We start from the raw sequence: 20469 nt of genomic DNA, 5'->3' as shown, positions 1-20469 counted from the left end.
AAGGTGCCACAAGTACTCCTTTTCTTTTTGCGAATACAGACTAACACGGCTGTTACTCTGAAACCTCCCAAAATCTAGGTTAACACAAGTGGATGTCCTATATTAGTTCTTCTGCTGTTTTTTCCCTCTCTTTGCCCTCGCTATGCCTTCCTCTCCACCATCTCACTCTTTATTTATCACTCTATTCCACTTTTTTCTTTGCCCCATGACACCCTTTTTTTCAGCCTTGCTGAGCCCAGTAGTGTGCACAAGTCAAACTTTTCACCCTACAGCGGTCAGCTGGGCTTGACATTAGGCAAAAACTGGTTTGCCCAGCTCATGTGCATACACCTCCTTTTTAATGTGCCACCCCATTCCTAACTCTTTGTTGCTCCAACCCGGGATGTACCATCGCTTTTGCCTTTGTAACACAACAGAAACCTAATTAAAAACAGTCTGCTTCCTTTTATACAGAGGATCTCCTGTTACAATAGGAAGCAAATGGTAGGCTTCCTACTTTGTCCAGCAATGTGCAATAACAGACTACATATAGGGCTATATAGTACCTAGTCAACTAGCAGTTATAACATGTGTAACGTTTTCTTAGCCAGTGTAATTGAAGAGCTTGCTTATAGGCTGTGACACAAATATTCTCTGATGGCCGGAACTCATGAGAACAAAATGTTCCCAGTGACAGGCATGTAAATTGGATGAGCTTTTCCAATGCTGCAGCCTTCTTCTTAAAGACAAGTCTGATCAAGATACATGTCCATGGGTTTGGGGCTGGGCGGGAGGATTGGCTTATGCTTTTGTCAAGCTTTCTGTGAGGTTGGTTGACTTAGACCCATAAACACATCATCGTAACTTCCTTCTCTATGTAACCCAGTACTTTATACCAAGATGAAAGTGTGAATGGGCAATGCAGAAGAATTATGGGTAGGAGTCATATGAGCTGTACATTTCCAGGGACAAAAGGTGAGAACAAGGAGTGGCATATTTTAGAAAGCAGCATAGATCTCATCTGCTATTTACCTGCACGTTTGTATAAAATATTTGCAGCAAAATCCAAATTTCTTATTTTGAATTTGCAAGAATGGGCTGGTTCAACAAACCTCCCATTTTCATCCTTATGATGCCAGCTTTGCACATAAGAGCATTTCAAATCTGAAAGTTTGTTTCAACAAAGACATGTTCCTCAACAATACATGCAAAAAATACACTACATGTTTCAGTGTGAAATCAGCCGGCTCTTCTGACTTTCTGAGCACCAAAATGTCTCAGATTGACATTGGAGTGAAATTTAATTTTAAAAAAATCCGTTGTATATACCCTTATATGTAACCAGACTGAGTTCCCCAGGTCAAGAGAAGTTAGGCCCATTGGCCCACAATTTTAAGACCTCCAATGTCACTGAAGCTGGCCTAGTGCCGTCATTTTCTGTCTTATGACTACAACAAACACTGTTCAAGCCCCAGCAGAACACCCGCAGTGAGTCTCTTACTAAAAGAGTTGATGAAGAAAGTAGCATGGATGACTCAGTGTATGTGACTCTGCCTGCCAAATCAATGTCCCAATAGTCTAGCAGGACAAGCACAGTGCTGCTGGAGGTGTCTTCTTTATGAAGTTTAAAGCCACTTTAGTCATCAACTATCTTGTGCCAGCAAGTAAAACTCTTGTGTCCCACCTGGTTCATTTGGGGTATGGCCTACCTCAAATTACCCTGGCATTTCAAACAGAGATAGCTCTTTTCTTCCCTTACTGTCTTTAACTGTTGTTCACAGGTCAGCTACCAACTTCTGCCTCAGAGGTAGTTACGTTACAGCAGTAGCTGAAGGGATTCCAGAGTATATAATTAAGAAACCGGTTTGAAATGTATATATATTATTATTAATGGGCAAGTAGAAATTTATAAACAATCTGGAAAAAAACCATCGGTTGCAGCTAAGCAAGCCCATTCATTGGCTGACAGATAACACATCCTCAAGAGAGACTAGGTGTAAAAACCTTTAAGAAAAATGTGTTCCTGCCCCATGCAAGTTTGCGTTCCACATGTGACAGGGTAGGTGTCTCCAGGGCAGCTGTGATTAATTTTCCTATATTATAGTATTAAATCCATTAAGTTTTAAATATCTCACCTAATGAAGGGAAGGAGAGTAGTCATGAATCAGCAGAGAAGCATTAGTGGGTGATCACGTCTTTCTTCAATGGTACGTAGCGTCTCCTCTTTCACAAACAGTAGGGGGACGTTTACTATGCTTTTGCTATAGAAGCCCAGATAGGAGTTCACTTCAAGGAGCTTATTGGTAGACAAGGATGGCTGATACTGTACAGTAGTTTGTTGTTGCTTAAGTGATTTATGAAAGCTGTTTGGAATGCCTCAAAGAGTCATTAAAAAAGGACTCTCTTTAGGTGATTTACCAACTGCAGTAAAGGCTTCTTGAGTGCTTTAGCTGCTCAGATCCCTTATTATGCTTCATTTGTCATCTGTCTTTATGTGCCAGTAGCATGTGATTACCTTGAAGAGTCCTTTGAACATCTCTTCAGCACACACCATTGTAAATAATGAAACACCTGGCTATTATTTATCGAAAGGAGCCTGCTATGCGTTTTTCATTTTTGAGTGCTGAAATATAGCTCGAAACAAAATGGAGCCTGTGTTACGGGTAGTAAATTGTGTTTTGTTCCTGTGGCGTGTGCACATACAATAGAGGATGTGCCCTTCACAGCACAATGAAACATGATTGGGCCTAATTCTAATTTGTACAGCATTCTCATTAATGATGTCTATTTAAGACATCCATTAGAGACCCTTAATGTTAATGAACTGGACTGTGCCAATAAAGTTCTATTAGCTTCCCCTCATTAAATTAATATTATAGACATTTAACAGATGTCTTAATTAGATACTACATCAAGGAATATGAGCTACATTAAAATCAGGCCGTTGAAAGTTTGTGTGAGATTTATGTTTTCATATAATTTTGTTTACTGTTCTTTCTACAATCTTGAAGGGAACAAAATGATTTACATTTCCAGAGACCCTTGAGAGAAGTACAGGACATTTCCTGCTTTTTTATCATGTTGGCTTTTAACAGCAAGTCACGCATCCTGCGGCACAGCTCTATATGAAATCAAAGACCTTCCAGTATTTTATTTTCTAAAAACATTTTCTGGTTTTAATATCTTTCCCATTACTTACACCTCACTAATAGTGGCATTATTTTAAAGTGATTCTTGTTTTTTTCTGTACCTTTCTTCCCATAAACCACACTTTAAATTCCCCCTCTTGCTGGTGAGTCATCCCCATGGTGGCACTTTAACTTATTGAGATGAAAGCTAATACCACATGGCCTCACCTTAAAAGAAACGAAACAACTAGTTAATTCTCTTGAGAAATGATTGAGCCACTGGTGGTGTGCTTGTCAGTAACTGAGTCCAGGGGGGCATCAGGGGGATAATTGAGGCTGAAGCTGGTTTGGTCAGGAGGAGCCTGCTCAATCTCCTTACTCCTATCCCAAGAGGTAAGGGCTCCTGTTGCATTCAGTGAGTCCATGAACTGCTGTGGCCAGGTGCTGGGTCTGGAGAGGTGGCTGGATGATGCCCAGCACAGCTCTAGCCTTCACCTTAGAGGATTTTCTGCTCATTGTGGTGCCCTCAGTGCAGGTGGATTGCGTATGGGGGCTATGTACTCCGGTTCTCTCTCCCACCTCGACCCCTCCACTAGATCTGCTGCAGCCACTCCCAGCTGTTCCCAGTACAGCGTGCGCTGCTGTGGCAATGGAGCAGGCATGGCTCCTGGGAACATTTGTTTTTAGTTATGATTGACATACTGCCACCATTTTCCTGAGGAACAAAGGTGAAAGAAGGGAAATGGCGATTTTCAACAGTTTGTAACTCAGCTAAATGTGAATGGAATTGCAAGTGAAAGACATCTAAGGTCCAGCCTTCGACTTTCTCCCTGACAAATTTCAAAGGCCTGGTGCCAACAAGCTTCTTAAAAAGAAAAAGAAAAAAGAAAAAGGGTAGGGATGGGGCATAAGAATCTTTGTAAAGGATAATGATAGGCAACCTATGTATAGGGGTCACTACCAGCTCTCTCTAGAATAAAATCCAATTTACCTCACAGAAGGATGATATGAAGAGAGATATGAAGAGGCAGAGACTGGAGTCTAGGTGGTCAAGTAGCGAGTGGAAGAAGAAAGGAGTCGCGGGAAGAGGTGACAATGGGGCCTGAGTTGTGCCGCAAGTGGACGACAACAATTATAAGTGAACTCACGGAAAATTCAACTACATTCAATTGGGAAATTATTGTAGACTTGGGCTTTTCCATTACAAGTGTTGCCGTGGACTGCTCTCAAAAACAAATATTTATAAAAGATTTGAATGGTAGAAGCCTTTTAAAAAGCAGTGCAGGTATAAAAGGCTAGTAATCTGAGGGTTATTTACAAAAGGACGCTACCTAACATTGTGTAAGTTTTAATGACATAGGACTATGAAAGACAGCAATTAGGCAATGCAAACTGCAAATAATGTAGGATGAAAGATTTTTATTCTACGTCTATGAAAGAGGATATTAGTTATCATTAAAATCTTATTTATTTTAGGACATACTGGATATTCAGATAAAGGCAGGGCAATGCAAAGAAGGGTTATACATTGTTAGCCATATTATATACAAATGCAGGAGAGAAGACACAAACATGATACTGAGACAATCTAAAAACTTTTATTGACAGGAATGTAATACCACCAAAACCACAAGCAAGTTTTGAAGGTCCTCCCAAACTGAAGGCCAGTAAAGCTTTAAACAATGCCACTTCTGCATGTCAACAAACTTTGACCAAAACTTTTAGAAACATTGCTTACAAATAGATATTTTTTCATACCTTTTACCTCCAAAGCCAGAGGCTCTTAATAACATAACTCCAATTGTACAGGCCTTAGAAGTGGAAAAAGTATCTAATTATTGTTGTAGTATCTGACTACCTGCCCAAAAAGAAGCACACAGGGCCATGAAATAGAAATCAAGTCATCTCATTAGGCCCCATCTTATGCTACTTCTTTACAGACAGGACTAAGAGACAATGCTGATGGGCATCAGATAAGAAACTAGATAGATACACCAATGTTTGAGGGCTGTTCCTTATTGGAAAACTGGGATTATTGCCTTCTGATGAAACATCTACATTAGATGCTATATTGGTACTGGCAGAAGTTGAGGACTATGAGTATTCTATTGTGTGTGGGGGGGGGAAAGGGGGAAGAGACAAGCGGTGGAAAGGGGAAGAATTCATCATTCGGGGTATAAAGAAAATATTTTTTCTGATAGCTGCCATTTAAAAAAAAAAAAAACAAAAAAAGCCCCCCACCTCTCTGAAACTAGTCAATTGTACCCAAGGCAGAGAGAGAAAGGGGAAATAAAGTAGGGTCAAGGTGGCTAGAACGGTCCATGAAAGTACAATTTATTACAATGATATTACTGCAGACTATGAATAAATATATTAAATCAACATTCTTAAAGTGAATTTTGTGCTCATTAAAAAGTACCAGATAGCACTGTAGTCCAAACTTCTTGATAACAGTTCTATTAGAATTTACAGGGCCTGGTAGGTATTCATGCTCCACTCCCATGCATTAAATACTGAATTAAAATTACCATTGATACTCAAAGTGCAGTAGTTTTATATATACAGTAGCTTAAGCTTTGCATATTTCAGACCAGCTTTCAAACGCAGGCTGGTTTTCCAGTAACAAAACCAGCTTAAACACTATTTACTTATTTTCACGATTAGTCTTAACTAATTTTATAAATACATTTATGCTGTGGGATACTTTTAAATCAGGATATTACCAGTTTAAACTTCAAGTGGTTTATTAGTAAAAACCCAAGGTAGTCTTGCTTCATGAAAACACAGTTCATAGGTTACAGCTTGTACGCAAATCAAATTTAGAACACAGACAGAGGAGTAACAATTACCTTGTGTATATTTTTTAAGAAGCCTATGGTATGCATTAGTTGTGAATGTTAAAAAGCTGCTTGTGAAGACAGTGGGAGCTATTAATATAATTTTATGAATGCTGTGCATCTCTCTACTTGTTTGAGTATTATGATGGGGCTGGCTCTATGGAATCCTCGGCTTAAATTGTGGCTGGACTCTGATCAGATCTTCAGGAACCCAGCAATTACTAGAATTCAATTGCCTAGCACTCATATGGACAATACAGTGAATCTACTATTAGGAGACTACTTTTGACCCCCTCTCAAGAAACATTTAAATCAGTTTTCACCAATGCAGCAGCCCTGCTGGAAACCTAAGGAGAGTGTTGCTACAAATGTATCTAGTTGTTTCACTATACTTGTGGTTCATTATGAAATGTGTTCAAGAGACCAATTAACCAAACCTAGCCAATTTACTGCTAAAAATCAATAGTATAGCACAGGAAGGAGTTACTATGTTACTGATCCTTCCAGGAACCTGTTTCTAGCAGTGTGTCAGTTTGCCACACACAAGTGCGCTTCCCAAAATACACCCCCAAACCCACTTCTATAGCACAGTTGCTTATAAGTTAGAAAGCACTTTATAAGATCCAACCTACCATTTCCTTAACTTCTTGTTCTGTACCTTTTCTTATCTGTTTTGGATACAACATTTTAAATAAGTTGACTGTGAAGGAACCTGTATTTAGACATAGAGCAAATGTATCTTGTCTTTAGTCAGAATTTATATTTGTTAATGCCAAAAGCTACGTTTTGCTGTGCAGAAGGTTGTGGGATATATAATCTCTCGACATAAGTGAGGAATGTGGACAGAACTGTGGAAAAGTTAACATAACTGCCCACATGCTGGGTATAATACAACATTAATATGGTATGCCCTATGCCTAATCTATATGTACTGGCTAACAAGATCTGCAAGCAGGAACTCTGAAACAAAGGAACTTTGAAATAAGTAAGCCTATGACCTGAGGAACAGATTCAGAGTGGTGGGTGGGAGCAGATTGTCCAAGAGGCAGAAGTTGTAGGATGCAGCCTGTCTCATAGGCCCAATGATGGGGAATGGGGCACCAAAGCCCAGTCAGACTGGAACAGGTTCAGAGAAGGGTTACTATGATGATCAGGGGAATGGAGACCCTATTTTATGAGAAGACTAGAAGAGCTTTTGCTAGGCTGAACAAGCCAGGAAGGCTGAGTGTGGATATGACTGCTCTCTATAAATACATGAGGGGTTAAGCACTAGGGAGGCAGAAGAGCTATTTAAGCTAAAGGACAATGTGGCAGAAGAAGAAATGAGTAAAAACTGGCCCTGAATAAATTCAGGCTAGAAATTAGGCTTCTAATGACCAGAGAACTGAGGCTGTGGAACAGTCTTCCAATAAGAGCAATGGGGACAAAGCGCCTAACTCGTTTTAAAGTGGAGCATGATAAAGTTTATGAATGGGATTATCTGACTGGGTTTCCTGCACCCAGGAAGTCCCTGCCAGTGCTATGTCCTACGTTCCAGACCGACAAACTGGCAAGGAAGGGCTAAGTTTAGCTTAGCCAATATGTTGTTAGGCTTTTGTTGTTTTAACCCTTTTCTCTGTTATGTTCCCATAGCCAAATAACACTTATTCTGAAAGGAAAGATTTTATGCATTGAGAATTCTACCTACAAGGATATTTTCTGTTTTCAGACATGCTACCTTTATAATCCTGACCAAATTAATGCCTTCTTCCTTTTTACTACAACATAAGCCTGCATTTGAAATTTTTTTTATTTCAGCACAGTAATTTTTGAAACACATTTTGCCCAAAAATTGCAGTTTCTATAAAAGATATTCCCTTAATTTCCTCAACACAGGCAGGGTGCAATGATAAAGAACCTTTGCACTACACAGCTTAATATGAGCATTCTTTTTAGGAGTGTTAAAAGCATTTCCCCCCCTCTGTTTAATATTCTTTGAACAACCTTAAAAGGCACTCAGGAGCAGCCACGGACTAGGCCTTCTTGTTTGCCACACTAGAATACTAGTATTCAAATGCTCTTCCCTCTCAGCCTGCCTTGATCTAATAATTGTCAGAGTTTCAAAACAGAGGGACCTCCATATAATATGCAAATAATTTAAAAAAAAAATCAGAAAGATTGGAGGAAAGTGGAAAAAGGATTGAGCAAACCTCTCCCCTGTGAAGATACTATTTTCTATTCCACAGTGAAATCTACAAGTGTCCTATTATTTTAAAGGGATCATTGCAGAGTTAGCCCTTCCAATGCAAGACAGCCAGAATGGGTGATCTGGCAGAGTAGACAAGAAATTTAATGAAGTGACAAGTCATACCACAGTGAGAAGACACAGGCTATAGTGATATCCTTGGCAGCTAGAAAGACTGCGCTAAACTTATCTATGCATTTATACTTCCCTCATCTGTATATTGTTTGTAAGCACTGGTATGTGTCACAGATAGGTCAAAATAAAACTGAGCAGATGAAACAGTTGCTCCTGCTTCTAGGAGAAAATAGTTTACACAAAGCAAGTGTATAAAATTTAAGTCATAAAAAATTATTTTGTGTTTACATCACCAAATGGTGATTATACTATAAAAGCCTTAAGTCTTTTACAGTCTTCTTACAAGCACTGTAATATGTATGGAAGCCAAAACACAGAATTTAAAAACAAGTTGTAAACAAGATTTAATTCATTTTCAGTACGTAAATTCCTCCATCTAAGCCTGTCTGTCCACGAAACACGTCAGAGAGAGACAACTTTTAACATCAGGAATTAGAATTCATACATGTTCCACCGTGTGATTTACCTGAAAATATGTAAATTGAGACATCTATTATATACACTAAACCAACACAATTAAAGTTATATTAAGTCAAAAAATAATTGGGAAAAGGATTTTATTTTTAAAAACAAAGTGATGTGAATCACAAATATTAGTTTACTATTTAAAAAAAAAAAGACCAAAATGTTATACACTATATTTTCAGGAAATGAAATAATGACATATTACTGCAATCTGAGGATTCTGGGAGACCACCTAGTACATAAAAACAGATGTAACTTAAATGTGTCTTGTAACTCATACTTCTATATAAAGAAACACTTTAGAGGACGTAGAATTCCATATGTTCTTGTTTTTTAACTTGATTTTCAGTTTATGAATGAATCCCCAATATCTTTGAATTTCCTTAAAATCACAGGTCAATAGTTCCTTTTGCTTTGAACTTCTTTGCAGAACGCTCACTTGCTCTAAGCTGGAACTTGCTACCATAGATGTAGGAAATAAAGCCATCAACCTCCAGGCTAAATACATTGTTAAGCTTGGGAATAACTGAAAGAGAAGTTGAAGAGGAAAAAACAAAACAAAACTATCAGTAATGTACTAATGTAAATCTCTGTCCTTCAAGGTTCTGGTACTTTGGCATGACTAAGTCTTAAAAGGCCTGTCTTCTTCAAGAATTCTAATGTTTGAAAGCATCCAGTGTTTTGAAACATCCTATTAGTACGTCACAAAGAGCATCAAAACTGACAATCAGATCAACACAATCAATCTGATTCTGGCATATCTTTTGCTATTTTCCATGAAGCCAATCTATCCATAGGTGTTCTGCTCTGGTGAGAATTCTGTTCAACAAGAACATGGCTGCATGATTTTTATTAATAAGTACTATGCGGCCTGCATTGCCACTTGGGCTTACAAAGAACGTATCAGATGAATAATGTGCAAAAGTAATATTTTGACTACTCAAAATGTGAAAGATACAGAAAACTTGTAGTACATACCTTTTAATTTATCTTCTTTAGTGATAATTTTGAAAATATGCTTCATTTCCTGTAGAATAATTCCCGTGATCCCAACATAAGAGGGACATTTTGATTTAGTTACTAAAAAAACCAAAAACCAACAACAAACAGATGTATCAGTAGACGAATTTGCAAATGATCTATATTGTAGCTTCATAATTTTAAAAAGGTAGCTTGTAGTAATTCAGAATAAATATATCTAATTCTACTATGAAGTCATACTAATACTAGTAGCAATCACATAGCTATTGGTGGCTGTGCATATTAACAATGAATTCTAACAAAGGAGGGTTTCCACAAGTACTTAAATGAAGTACCGGGGTAAGTCTGATCAGGGGGGAGTAGGTCAAATAATAATTAGGTCTCAATATGTGACCCCAAAGTAGTTAACATTTGGAGAGTTTACACAAGTACTAAGACTACAGAAAGAACAGTTAAATGTGTTTGTGGCAGAAGTTAAGGGAAAGGAACATGTGGGTTTAGAAACAGAAAGTGTAGGGTGACTGCCACCCCTTTGGGAGGACTTTGAAAGAAGCCCTCAAAAAAAAAAAAAAAAAAAAAAAAAAAGGAACGGAAAAAGTAATACCTGTAACAATAGCTCCATGGAGATCAGCTTTTAGCAATTTGGCCTGAATCATCTGTGGTTGTCTTAAAAAAAAAACAAACAAAGAAAAACATTAAAAAAAAAATCTATATTTACAATAAATTTTGTCTGTGGTGTTAAAGTCAGTACACTTTTGTATTTACAAAAATATAGAAATACATGCTTGTTTAAAAACATTATGCAAAATGTTTATACTTATGGTAATAAGATGATAATCTTTGAAATATCAATCTAGACCCTACATATTTTTAAATAAACTGAACTTACGCATCTGGTCTGAGTCCATTACACAGATCCCTGATGTATTGTTTCCAGAGTTCATGTAATGGTAGAAACAACTCATATCTTCAATAGTCAGCAAGAGACAAAAAAGATTATACAGTATCTTTTCAGAAGTCTGTATGATACAAAATAACAGCTTAACTACTAACCAACCTATAATTTACATACAAAGTTAGAACTTGTTTCTTTGGAGTATCTCATGAAGTCATTAGCTATACAATACAACATTCCAAGCTGTAAGATTACTTACTCTAAAAAGAGGTTTCTAATGTACATCACATAAGATGTTGCATTTTGTGTGCTTATAAACTCCTACTCTTGTATTCTCTCTGTCTACTTCATTTTCCAACTATGCAAAGAGGATGCATTTTAATAAAATCATTTAATGCACCGTGAGATACTAAGTCTGGTCACTGTCATTCTAACCTTTTAAACTAGGGACCTGTGGCTCCATATAGTAATTTGATACTGACTTCTCACCATATTTAGATTTACAAGCACAAAAAGAAGGCAATGTCAGTGATATTCACAATATATACCTCTAAAATAAAAAAATAAAGAACTGTCCTTACATGGCCAAATGTTATGAGCAGCACAGAACTGACCTAACTCAGCAAAAGATTAAGAGTACTAATTAATAACTGTTAGCACCAATACATACATGCTGCTGCATGTACACTGCTTTCAACAAGCTTTCAACTTTTACTTGATAACTCACAAAAAGAAAGCCTTTTAAGTTCTTACTTTTGCTGTTCTGGTTTAATTTCAAAGAGACGCATTTCTCTCCTCTGCTTGGCAGAAAACCCTTTTGTTTTCTTCCTTTTGTCCTTTTTCTTTCTTTTAGGACAATGCTCAAGAACTACAGCTTTTCGGGTTAGCTTATCCTGGATGGCTTCATCTTTCAGTCGTGGCATACTACGCTTCAGAAAGGCATTTACAAAAGCTTCAGCCTCTTTTGATCCTTGAGGCTCCAAAATAAAAGTTGTTAAAAGTTAAGAATATCCACTGACTAGTAGTCTCATCAGTGTTTGGTACCACTGATATTAAATACATGCTAATATACCATGAAAAACTGATAATATTCTAGATACTTAAGTTATTTATATTTCCATGAAACATTTCCACACTGACCCATCAAAGTGCCTCAAAATCCTTAAGTGAGGGGACTAACTTTAGAGATGTGATGGTAGTTTAGTTTTCATAGCCATTCCATCATCCTTTTATCTGTGAAGGCTGAACGGGTTCTATGATGTGGAAGTCTATTCATTAGACATTAGCTATGAGAAGAAACTGATTGCAGAGAGGCTTGTTTACAACAGATAACTTAAAGAAGTGAAGCCAGACTCATTGCAAATAAGTAGGGACCTACCAAATTCATGGTCATGAGAAACACGTCATGGACCGTGAAACCTAGTCTTTTGTGTGCTTTTTACCCTATACTATACAGATTTCACAGGGGAGACCAGCGTTTCTCAAATTGGGGGTCCTGACCCAGAAGGGAGTTAATGGGGGGGAGGGGGTCACAAGGTTATTTTGAAAGAGAGGGTAATGATATTGCCACCCTTACTACTGCGATGCCTTCAGTGCCCCGCCAGCAACAGCACAGAAGGGTGGCAATACCACACCATGCCACCCTTACTTCTGCACTGCTGCTTTCAGAGCTGGGTAGCCGAAGAGTGGGCAGCTGCTGACTAAAGGCCCAGCTTTGCAGGTAGCAGTGCAAAACTAAGGGTGGCAATACCGTACCAGGCCATCCTTACTTCTGTGCTGCTGCTGGCGATGGCTCTGCCTTCAGACCTGGGCTCCCGGCCAGTAACCACCTCTCTCCAGCTGTCAAGCTCTAAAGGCAGCACCGCCACCAGCAGCGGTGCAGAAGTAATGGTAGCAATACTGCAATTCCCCCTACAATAACCTTGTGAACCCCCCCCCCAACCAACAACTCCTTTTTGGGTCAGGGCCCCTTCAGTTACAATACTGTGAAATTTCAGATTCAAATAGCTGAAATCATGAAATTTACAATTTTTAAAATCCTATGATCATGATATTGACCAAAATGGACTGTGAATTTGGTAGGGATCTACAAATAAGCCATCTATCAGTTATCAGACAAATCTGACTTTGTTACTGACTTTAAACAGGTGACAAAGCAAAAGAGTTCATATTCCACTAAAAATTCTGGGCTATCTAGTTCCAAACTCACTCTTAAGAGCCAACATTCCCATTTTCATACAAACATCCTAACAATTATGAAAAGAAAAATACAGATAAGACAGCAATTTGTGCAGGAAGAGTGTTGTCCAAGTTTCTCCCCTGAAGTCACCACAGATTTTTAAGAATCTGTTTCAAACAGAAACTGTTATTTTCAGGGTTATGTAAAACAGCTGTTTCAAGCTATATCCCAGGGGTTCTCAAACTAGGGGTTGGGACCCCTCAGGGGGTTGCAAGGTTATTTACATGGGGGGTCACGAGCTGCCAGCCTCCACCCCAAATCCTGCCTTTCCTCCAGCATTTATAATGGTGTAAAATATATTAAAATATGTTTTTAATTTATAAGGGGGGGGGGTCGCACTCAGAGGCTTACTGTGACAGGTGTCACCACTACAAAAGTTTGAGAACCACTGCTATATCCACTTGAAAGTTTCCATGTAAAACATAAAACACCAGCTATTGTTATGAAAAAAAGGTCAGCCAGTTTAGCCAACATCGCTATGATACATTATTTGCTAAGACTTTATGAAGTTTAAGAGGCTCCAAATTTGAGTCTTAGAAAACAGGTAGGGGAAAAGACAGTAACAGTCAAAACATTCAGGCAAAATTATTCAGGACCCCACTACACACAGTGAGTATATGTATAGAAAAGAAAAACAGTTAGGGCCCTACACCTGTGTTGAGAACCATTGTCTCTAATTGGGCTCCACATAGGTGCAGGGTCCTGCCTGCATAGATCAAGTTGGAGCACTGAGTCCTTGAGAATGAACAAGTTGTTAGAAAAACTTTATGGAAAAATAGTTAAAAAATTTCTAAATACCATCTTGAGCCACATGTAGTCAGGTTTCTGAACCTGTGTTTTTAAACTGGCTCATAACTCTAAAATGATCAAAATGACCTTTGCTAAGCCGAAGTGGAAACAATATTTAGTGCTTGCTGAATGACTCTGACCAAAATGCCAAGACTAGAATTCAATTGTAACATTATCTTGATTAACCTCCCTGTACCAGATGAAAATGATCATGACCAAGGTTTTAGATAAAATGGACAATCTGAATAAGAAACGAACAGCATTAACTCACGTTACCAGCTACAAAAGAGGTGAGTCCAACTCACACCATTTTCTTTATGAGAACAGCAATTAAAGTAGCTGATACCTGGAGATCCAATAGCTTTGCAGCCTGCGGCGGTAGCGTACTATAAATCACACCTGGAACACACATTAACACAATTCCCTGTGATCAGGGGCATCACCTTTCCCCACACGACTTTAGCGAGTCTGCTTCCCCGCCTGGGGGCCCACCGGGGCCACGCACCGAGGAGCGCTGGAGAGCACGATGGGACATGCCGCTCGCCCCTCAGCGGGGCCGGGCTGCCGGCAAACGCGGGGGGTGACCCCACCCCAGCAGGGGGAGGCGCTGGTCGCTGGGCGAGCCCGCGGAGCCGCCGCTGTCTGCGACACGTACAACTAGGAGCCGGGGGGGGTGGGTGGGATGGGACCCCGGCCCACGATATGGGGGGCGAGAACGGGGCGATAGAAACCTCTCAACGGCCCAGCCCCCCAAGCACTTACTCTCCATCTTGGTAACTAGGCAGCGCTTCCGGCTCCGACCAATGAAGTCAGCACGCTGCGACTTAGCCCGAGGCGCGTCACAGCCAGTCTCCCAAAGGAACGCGCATGCGTAGCAGCTGGGGAGGGGGGGGGCGAGGCCGCACCAACTGGCGCGCGCGCGCGCGCACAAATATCCGCGAGGAGTTCGCCCCCTGCAGCGCAACAGCTTCCGGGGGCTTTGTCCCCTCAGCCAACAAAAGCCAAGCGCATGCGCCCGTGTACCTCGACCTATCCCCACCCCCAGGGAGTGCAAGCGCTGCAACCTAGGAGCGCTTGTTAGCAAACGCAAAAAGAAAAGGAGGACTTGTGGCACCTTAGAGCCTAACCAATTTATTTGAGCGTGAGCTACAGCTCACTTCATCGGATGCATACTGTGGAAACTGCAGAAGACATTATGTACACAGAGACCATGAAACAATACCTCCTCCCACCCCACTCTCCTGCTGGTAATAGCTTATCTAAAGTGATCCTCAGGTTAGGCCATTTCCAGCACAAATCCAGGTTTTCTCACCCTCCCCCCCCACACAAACTCACTGTCCTGCTGGTAATAGCCCATCCAAAGTGACCACTCTCTTTACAATGTGTATGATAATCAAGGTGGGCCATGTCCAGCATAAATCCAAGTTTAACCAGAACGTTGGTGGGGGGGAGTTAGAAAAAAACAAGGGGAAATAGGCTACCTTGCATAATGACGTAGCCACTCCCAGTCTCTATTTAAGCCTAAATTAATAGTATCCAATTAGCAAACGCTTACTGAAGGAGGACGCATGTGCATTGAGCTGCGCTGAACGGGCTTTCGGAGAAGGGCGCATGCGCAACAGCCCCGCCCCGAAAAGGCCGAAGTAAAAGGAGGTGAGGCGGGCGCTACAGCCTCGCCTGCCGTCACTCTGCGCCCCTCCGGCCCTGCCGTTGCTGCCCCAGGAGCCGGCCTGGCGGGCGGAACCCGCGAGATGTCCGTTACCAGGGAGGCTGCCCTGGCCGCGCCGAGCCCACGGGCTCGCAGGACTCCAGCCGCAGGAGGGTGGATTAATGCAGGGGCTTTAGGGGCTGCAGCCTCGGGCTGAGGGGCGGCCGCAAAAATAAATCCGTAATTATATGCAATTCGGTGGTCACCAACCCATCAATCGAGATTGACTGGTCGCTCCTGGAGCCTCTGCCAGTCGATGGCGATCTCCAGGCTGCTAAAAGTCCAGCCGCGCAGCAAGGCTCAGGCAGGCTGCCTGCCATGGCCCCAGGCCGCTCCCGCTGCCGGCACGTCTCTGCGGCCCCTGGCGGGGGGGGGGAGGGGGAAGGTGGCTCTGCATGCTGCCCCGCCCCCAGCACTGTCCCCGCAGCTCCCATTGGCCAGTTCCCGGCCAATGGGAGCTGCGTGGGCGGTGTTTGTGGGTGTGGGCAGTGCACAGAGACACGCTGTCCCCCTCCCCACGGGGGTGTGCAGAGACGTGCCAGCAGCCGGCCACTTCCAGGAGCAGTGGGGGGCGATTCCTGAACCCTGCTACGCTGCTGGCCCGGAGCCACCTGTGGTAAGCGCCTCCTGGCCGGAGCCTACACTGCACCTCAACCCCACCCCCAGGTCAGAATCCCCTCCTGCACCGAACTCCCTCCCTCCCAGAGCCTGCAGCCCTCGCCCCCCTCCTGCACCCAAATTCCCTCCCAGAAAGAAACTAATATAACAGCTCTTCTAAGGTAAGACGTAGGCTATTTTGAATTAACTTAACTATAGTCTACATGTTTTGAGACTGAAATGTAACCACAGAATGGCTTTATGTTAATTAAAAGTCAAGTTTAGTATAGCATTAATAGCCTCGATGCCATAATTGTGACAATTTTGTTTTAAATTAGGAAAAAGACTTATATACAGGGGCTTCACAAAACCTAATAGCCGTGGGCCCACAGGAGAATTAATCTGGCCCTGCTGCAGGGGCTTCGAGAACAACATCCAACAGCAACAGCGTGGCAATAAAGTCAGGACAGGAGGCAACCCCCAATCTCCGCCAAGACACCCAGTCTCACTCCCACCCCACCAACACACCACTGGTACCACCTGTACATCCACTATCACCCAGGCCCTCACCAATACACCCAGCGTCACCCAGCCCTCTGCCAACACGCCCACTTAGCCAGCTCCTCACCAGTACACCCAGTGTCACCAAACCCCACATCCACTCTCACTAACCCCCACCAGTATATCCAGTGTCACCCATCAACACACCCAGTGTCAGACCCACCACTCACTCATACATCCCGTGCCAGCCTAGCTTCTCACCAATACACCTAGTGCCAGCCCCTGCACTCACCAATACAGACACTGTTCACTCACTAGTACAGCAACTTTTAGCCCACTTACCAGTTAGCCCACTTACCAGTTCAGCTACTGATAGCCCCCCCCCCAATACCTCCCTCCTATCCCTACTCCAGACCTTAACCTCCCGGTGTTACCCTGTCCCAATAAGTTAACCTTTCTCATACCAACCCTCCCTGATACCACCTTTTACCCCGGTAGTACTCACTCCCTGATACTACCCCCTTGCCATATCCCCAGTACCCTTCCTGCCTGATACTTCTCTGATATCAACCCTTTGTCAATACCGCATACTTATCATTGCCTCCTTGATGCTTCCCAGTTCCAATCTCCTTGATTTCACTCACTCCTGATATTACTCCCTGCTTGATACTATCCCCTTCCCAATACCACCCTGAAAGCACTCCTCTCCGGTACTATCCCTGTGTCACTAGCACATGCTTATCGATACCTCCCTGATACATCCCAATCCCACCCCTTTCCTGATTTCAGTCACTCCCTGATTCTAACCTTCCCAATACTTTCATCCCTTTGTCTCTACAGTACCATGATGTCCCTAATACCACCTTGCTGCTGCCATCCTCTCCCCGATATCTTCCCAATACTAACCGCTCACCAAATACTTCCTTGATTTCAGCCATTTGCCCATATGACCCTGATACCATCCTCTCCTCAGTACTTCACCAATACCATCCCTTCATTCATACCACTCACTCCCTAATACCATTCTCTTTCTGATACCTCCCTCATACCACCCTCTGATAACCTCTTGATATCAGCCACCTACCAGTGCCACTGCAATACCATCCATTCTCTATACTACCTGCTCTATGTTATGTTTTTAACACAGTTCTCTCCACACTATCAACCCATTACCACTTCAGAAGTTATTTTTCCTCCTTTGGTATCCTGCTGTCAATTGAATTGTCTCGTTAGACTAACCTCACACTTGGTAAGGCAATTCACATCTTTTCAAGTATTTATACCTGCTCCTGTATTTTCCACTCCCTGCATCTGATGAAGTGGGTTCTAGCCCACAAAAGCTTATGCTCAAATAAATTTTTTAGTCTTTAAGGTGCCACAAGGACTCCTCATTGTTTTTCCAGTGTCATCTGTGACTTGATACCACAGGAGATACTATTCCTATCCTGATATCTCTCTGATACCATTGAATCCCCAGTATCATTCCCTGGTATCACCACCCTGATACCATCCAAACCAGCCAGATACTAATAACTCCCCAGTATCCTCCCACTACCCCATACACCCTGATGCCACAGCTACCATCCTGGTACATATTCCCTAAACCCTAAAATTCTAAATCTACAGAGATTTACAAAAAGAAAAGGAGGACTTGTGGCACCTTAGAGACTAACAAATTTATTTGAGCATAAGCTTTCGTGAGCTACAGCTCACTTCATCGGATTCATGCAGTGGACAATACAGTTGGGAGATTTATATACACAGAGAACATGAAACAATGGGTGTTACTATACACACTGTAACGAGAGTGATCAGGTAAGGTGAGCTATTACCAGCAGGAGAGCGGGGGGGACGGGACCTTTTGTAGTGATAATCAAGGTGGGCCATTTCCAGCAGTTGACAAGAACATGTGAGGAACAGTAGGGGTGGGGGAAATAAACATGGGGAAATAGTTTTACTTTGTGTAATGACCCATCCACTCCCAGTCTTTATTCAAGCCTAAGTTAATTGTATCCAGTTTGCAAATTAATTCCAATTCAGCAGTCTCTCGTTGGAGTCTGTTTTTGAAGTTTTTTTGTTGAAGAATTGCCACTTTTAGGTCTGTAATCGAGTGACCAAAGAGATTGAAGTGTTCTCCGACTGGTTTTTGAATGCTATAATTCTTGACGATTTAGGTTCACTAAAGGAAGAGGATTTAGGTTCACTAAAGGAAGAAGAATGCTAAAGTCATGTCACAGGGATAGATACGGAGTTGGTGCATAATGAATTGCTCTTTGGTAGAGGAACAGATAGTTATGAGAGACAGTTACTTACTGAGGCAGTGTATAAAAAAGATGACTACTCTGTTGAGTGCTATTGTGGAGCTGTAAAGCACTGGCTCGGTACCCGATAGCAGTGAATGCAACTGCAAGTTTGAGCGAAAGCAAGAAATGGGCTGGTGGCGAATTCAAATCTCTATGGATGTAAATATGGGTATCCACTGAATCATCCTAAATATCTTCCCAGGATTCAGCACCACCACAACAGCAAGCAGATCTCTCTGTTTTAAAAAGATTTAACTCTTTGAATTGTCACCGCTATTAAGAAAAACTCAGTTTTCCTGAACGGGAATATCAGGATAAGCACTATAGGTCTTTAGAGCCATATGAGTGCTCCTTCACTGGATTTATGCTGCAGTTCCTGAGGCACTTAAGGGATTAATAGTCAAATCAGTGTTGGCTGTGCTGGTGTTGTAAATCCAATGATCCAGGCTAAACTAGTGCCTGGGGAAGCCAGTCTCTTCCAGCAGTTCCATGTCTTCATCCTCCAATTTACCTTTAAGTCTAATGTAGTGAGGGAGGAATGCATATATGAGTGTGCATGTCCCAACAAAAAAATTCTGAGAAGCAGGAGTTGAAAATTTAATCCAATAAATATGAGGAAGAATAAGAAAAGAAACAGAAAGTATACAAAGAAAGTGCAAGTGAGATTATGGAAATGAAAACCAATAAGTGAAATGTAGACAGAAGAAAATCAAAGTGAAACAATGTGGACATAATTACAATACATTTCCATCAATACCTAGAACCATCAAATGGGTTTCACAATGCATTTGAAGGAATGAAGTAATTTAGGGGTTGAGAAACAGATATAGTGATACAGCCCCCACTGTTATATGGTATAAAGGTGCTTATATTGGTTTAATTTATTCCCCTAAATGTAAATATATATTTATTATCCTCCCTAAATTTAGGGGAGTAAACTATACTGATAAAAGCACCTTTATACCAGTATAACTTTATACAGTAGGTGGTTGTATTACTTTAATAGTATCTGTTTCTAAACCAATATTCTTAAAGTAGTACAAAAACAATGTGTAGTCCAAGTTTAGGGAGTCTTTTGGGGAAATTGCATATAGATGTGGAAGCAATGAAAGGATGACCTCACTGTGGAGAGTCATAAAAAGGGGAGAGAGTGGCTTCTTCTCTTTTCCATTTCAAAGGGCTAAAATTAGAGGAGCAAAGTGAACAAGTACAATAGTAGGATATGAGGTCAGAGTAGCAGGGAACAACATTTTGAAAAATAGGGGGAAATTATCAATTGAATTTGGAGATGGATGGGACACAAATTAAGTTGATGGCTATGTGTAAAACAAGCCTAGGTTATATCAAAGTGTACCCTACACTTGTGCTAATAGAAACTGTTACCAGCAATAAATATAAATAATACATAGAGGGAACATATCCAGCTATTTTAATCTCTCATGACTGACATATTTCTGTTCCTCTAGGCCAAATTATATTAGGGGTATTGTGTTTTAGGGTACTTTGGTTTGGTGAAAACAATTTTTTCTGAAATTCTCGTGATCTGATTTCCTCCATCTAAATGCCAGTCCTCCTGGCAAATCCTCCACCCAACCTTGTTCACTACCAAACCACCACCATCAGTAGCACTTCTTGGATAAATCAATGGCGTTCTTCTTACCTAGAAGAAATCATTTGGGGATGGATGT

At 41.4% G+C, this 20469-nt stretch overlaps 1 protein-coding gene across 6 annotated transcripts; it reads right to left on the bottom strand.

Moving 5' to 3' along the window:
* Nucleotides 1-4689: 4689 nt before the first annotated feature.
* POP4 (POP4 ribonuclease P/MRP subunit) lies at nucleotides 4690-14521 on the bottom strand. Of its 6 annotated transcripts, none has more exons than XM_077830879.1 (7): nucleotides 14435-14521; nucleotides 14019-14071; nucleotides 11398-11621; nucleotides 10639-10716; nucleotides 10354-10415; nucleotides 9747-9848; nucleotides 4690-8769 (listed from the first exon to the last, which is right to left on the bottom strand). In XM_077830879.1, exons 1-7 carry the CDS (start codon nucleotides 14439-14441, stop codon nucleotides 8729-8731), a joined length of 567 nt encoding a protein of 188 aa, XP_077687005.1. In that variant the 5' UTR covers nucleotides 14442-14521; the 3' UTR covers nucleotides 4690-8728. The 6 variants fall into 6 exon arrangements, with proteins under 6 accessions (XP_077687005.1, XP_077687003.1, XP_077687006.1 ...); XM_077830877.1 differs by lacking the exon at nucleotides 4690-8769 and adding an exon at nucleotides 8844-9294; XM_077830880.1 differs by lacking the exon at nucleotides 4690-8769 and adding an exon at nucleotides 8844-9294 and having other exon boundaries at nucleotides 11398-11614; nucleotides 14435-14449.
* Between the last annotated feature and the right edge of the window lie 5948 nt (nucleotides 14522-20469).

The sequence above is a fragment of the Eretmochelys imbricata genome, chromosome 12, assembly GCF_965152235.1.
Source record: "Eretmochelys imbricata isolate rEreImb1 chromosome 12, rEreImb1.hap1, whole genome shotgun sequence".
In the NCBI taxonomy this organism is placed as follows: domain Eukaryota; kingdom Metazoa; phylum Chordata; order Testudines; family Cheloniidae; genus Eretmochelys; species Eretmochelys imbricata.
This window is presented reverse-complemented; position numbering and strand designations above follow the sequence as displayed.

Coding starts and splice junctions, on each gene's coding strand:
- POP4 (XM_077830876.1), bottom strand. CDS start 14,084: ATGTGTGTTCCAGGTGTGATTTATAGTACGCTACCGCCGCAGGCTGCA. Junction 10,717..11,397: donor ATTAAACCAGAACAGCAAAA/GTAAGAACTTAA, acceptor TGACTATTGAAG/ATATGAGTTGTTTCTACCAT. Junction 9,295..9,746: donor TAAAGAAGATAAATTAAAAG/GTATGTACTACA, acceptor CTTCTCTTTCAG/TTATTCCCAAGCTTAACAAT.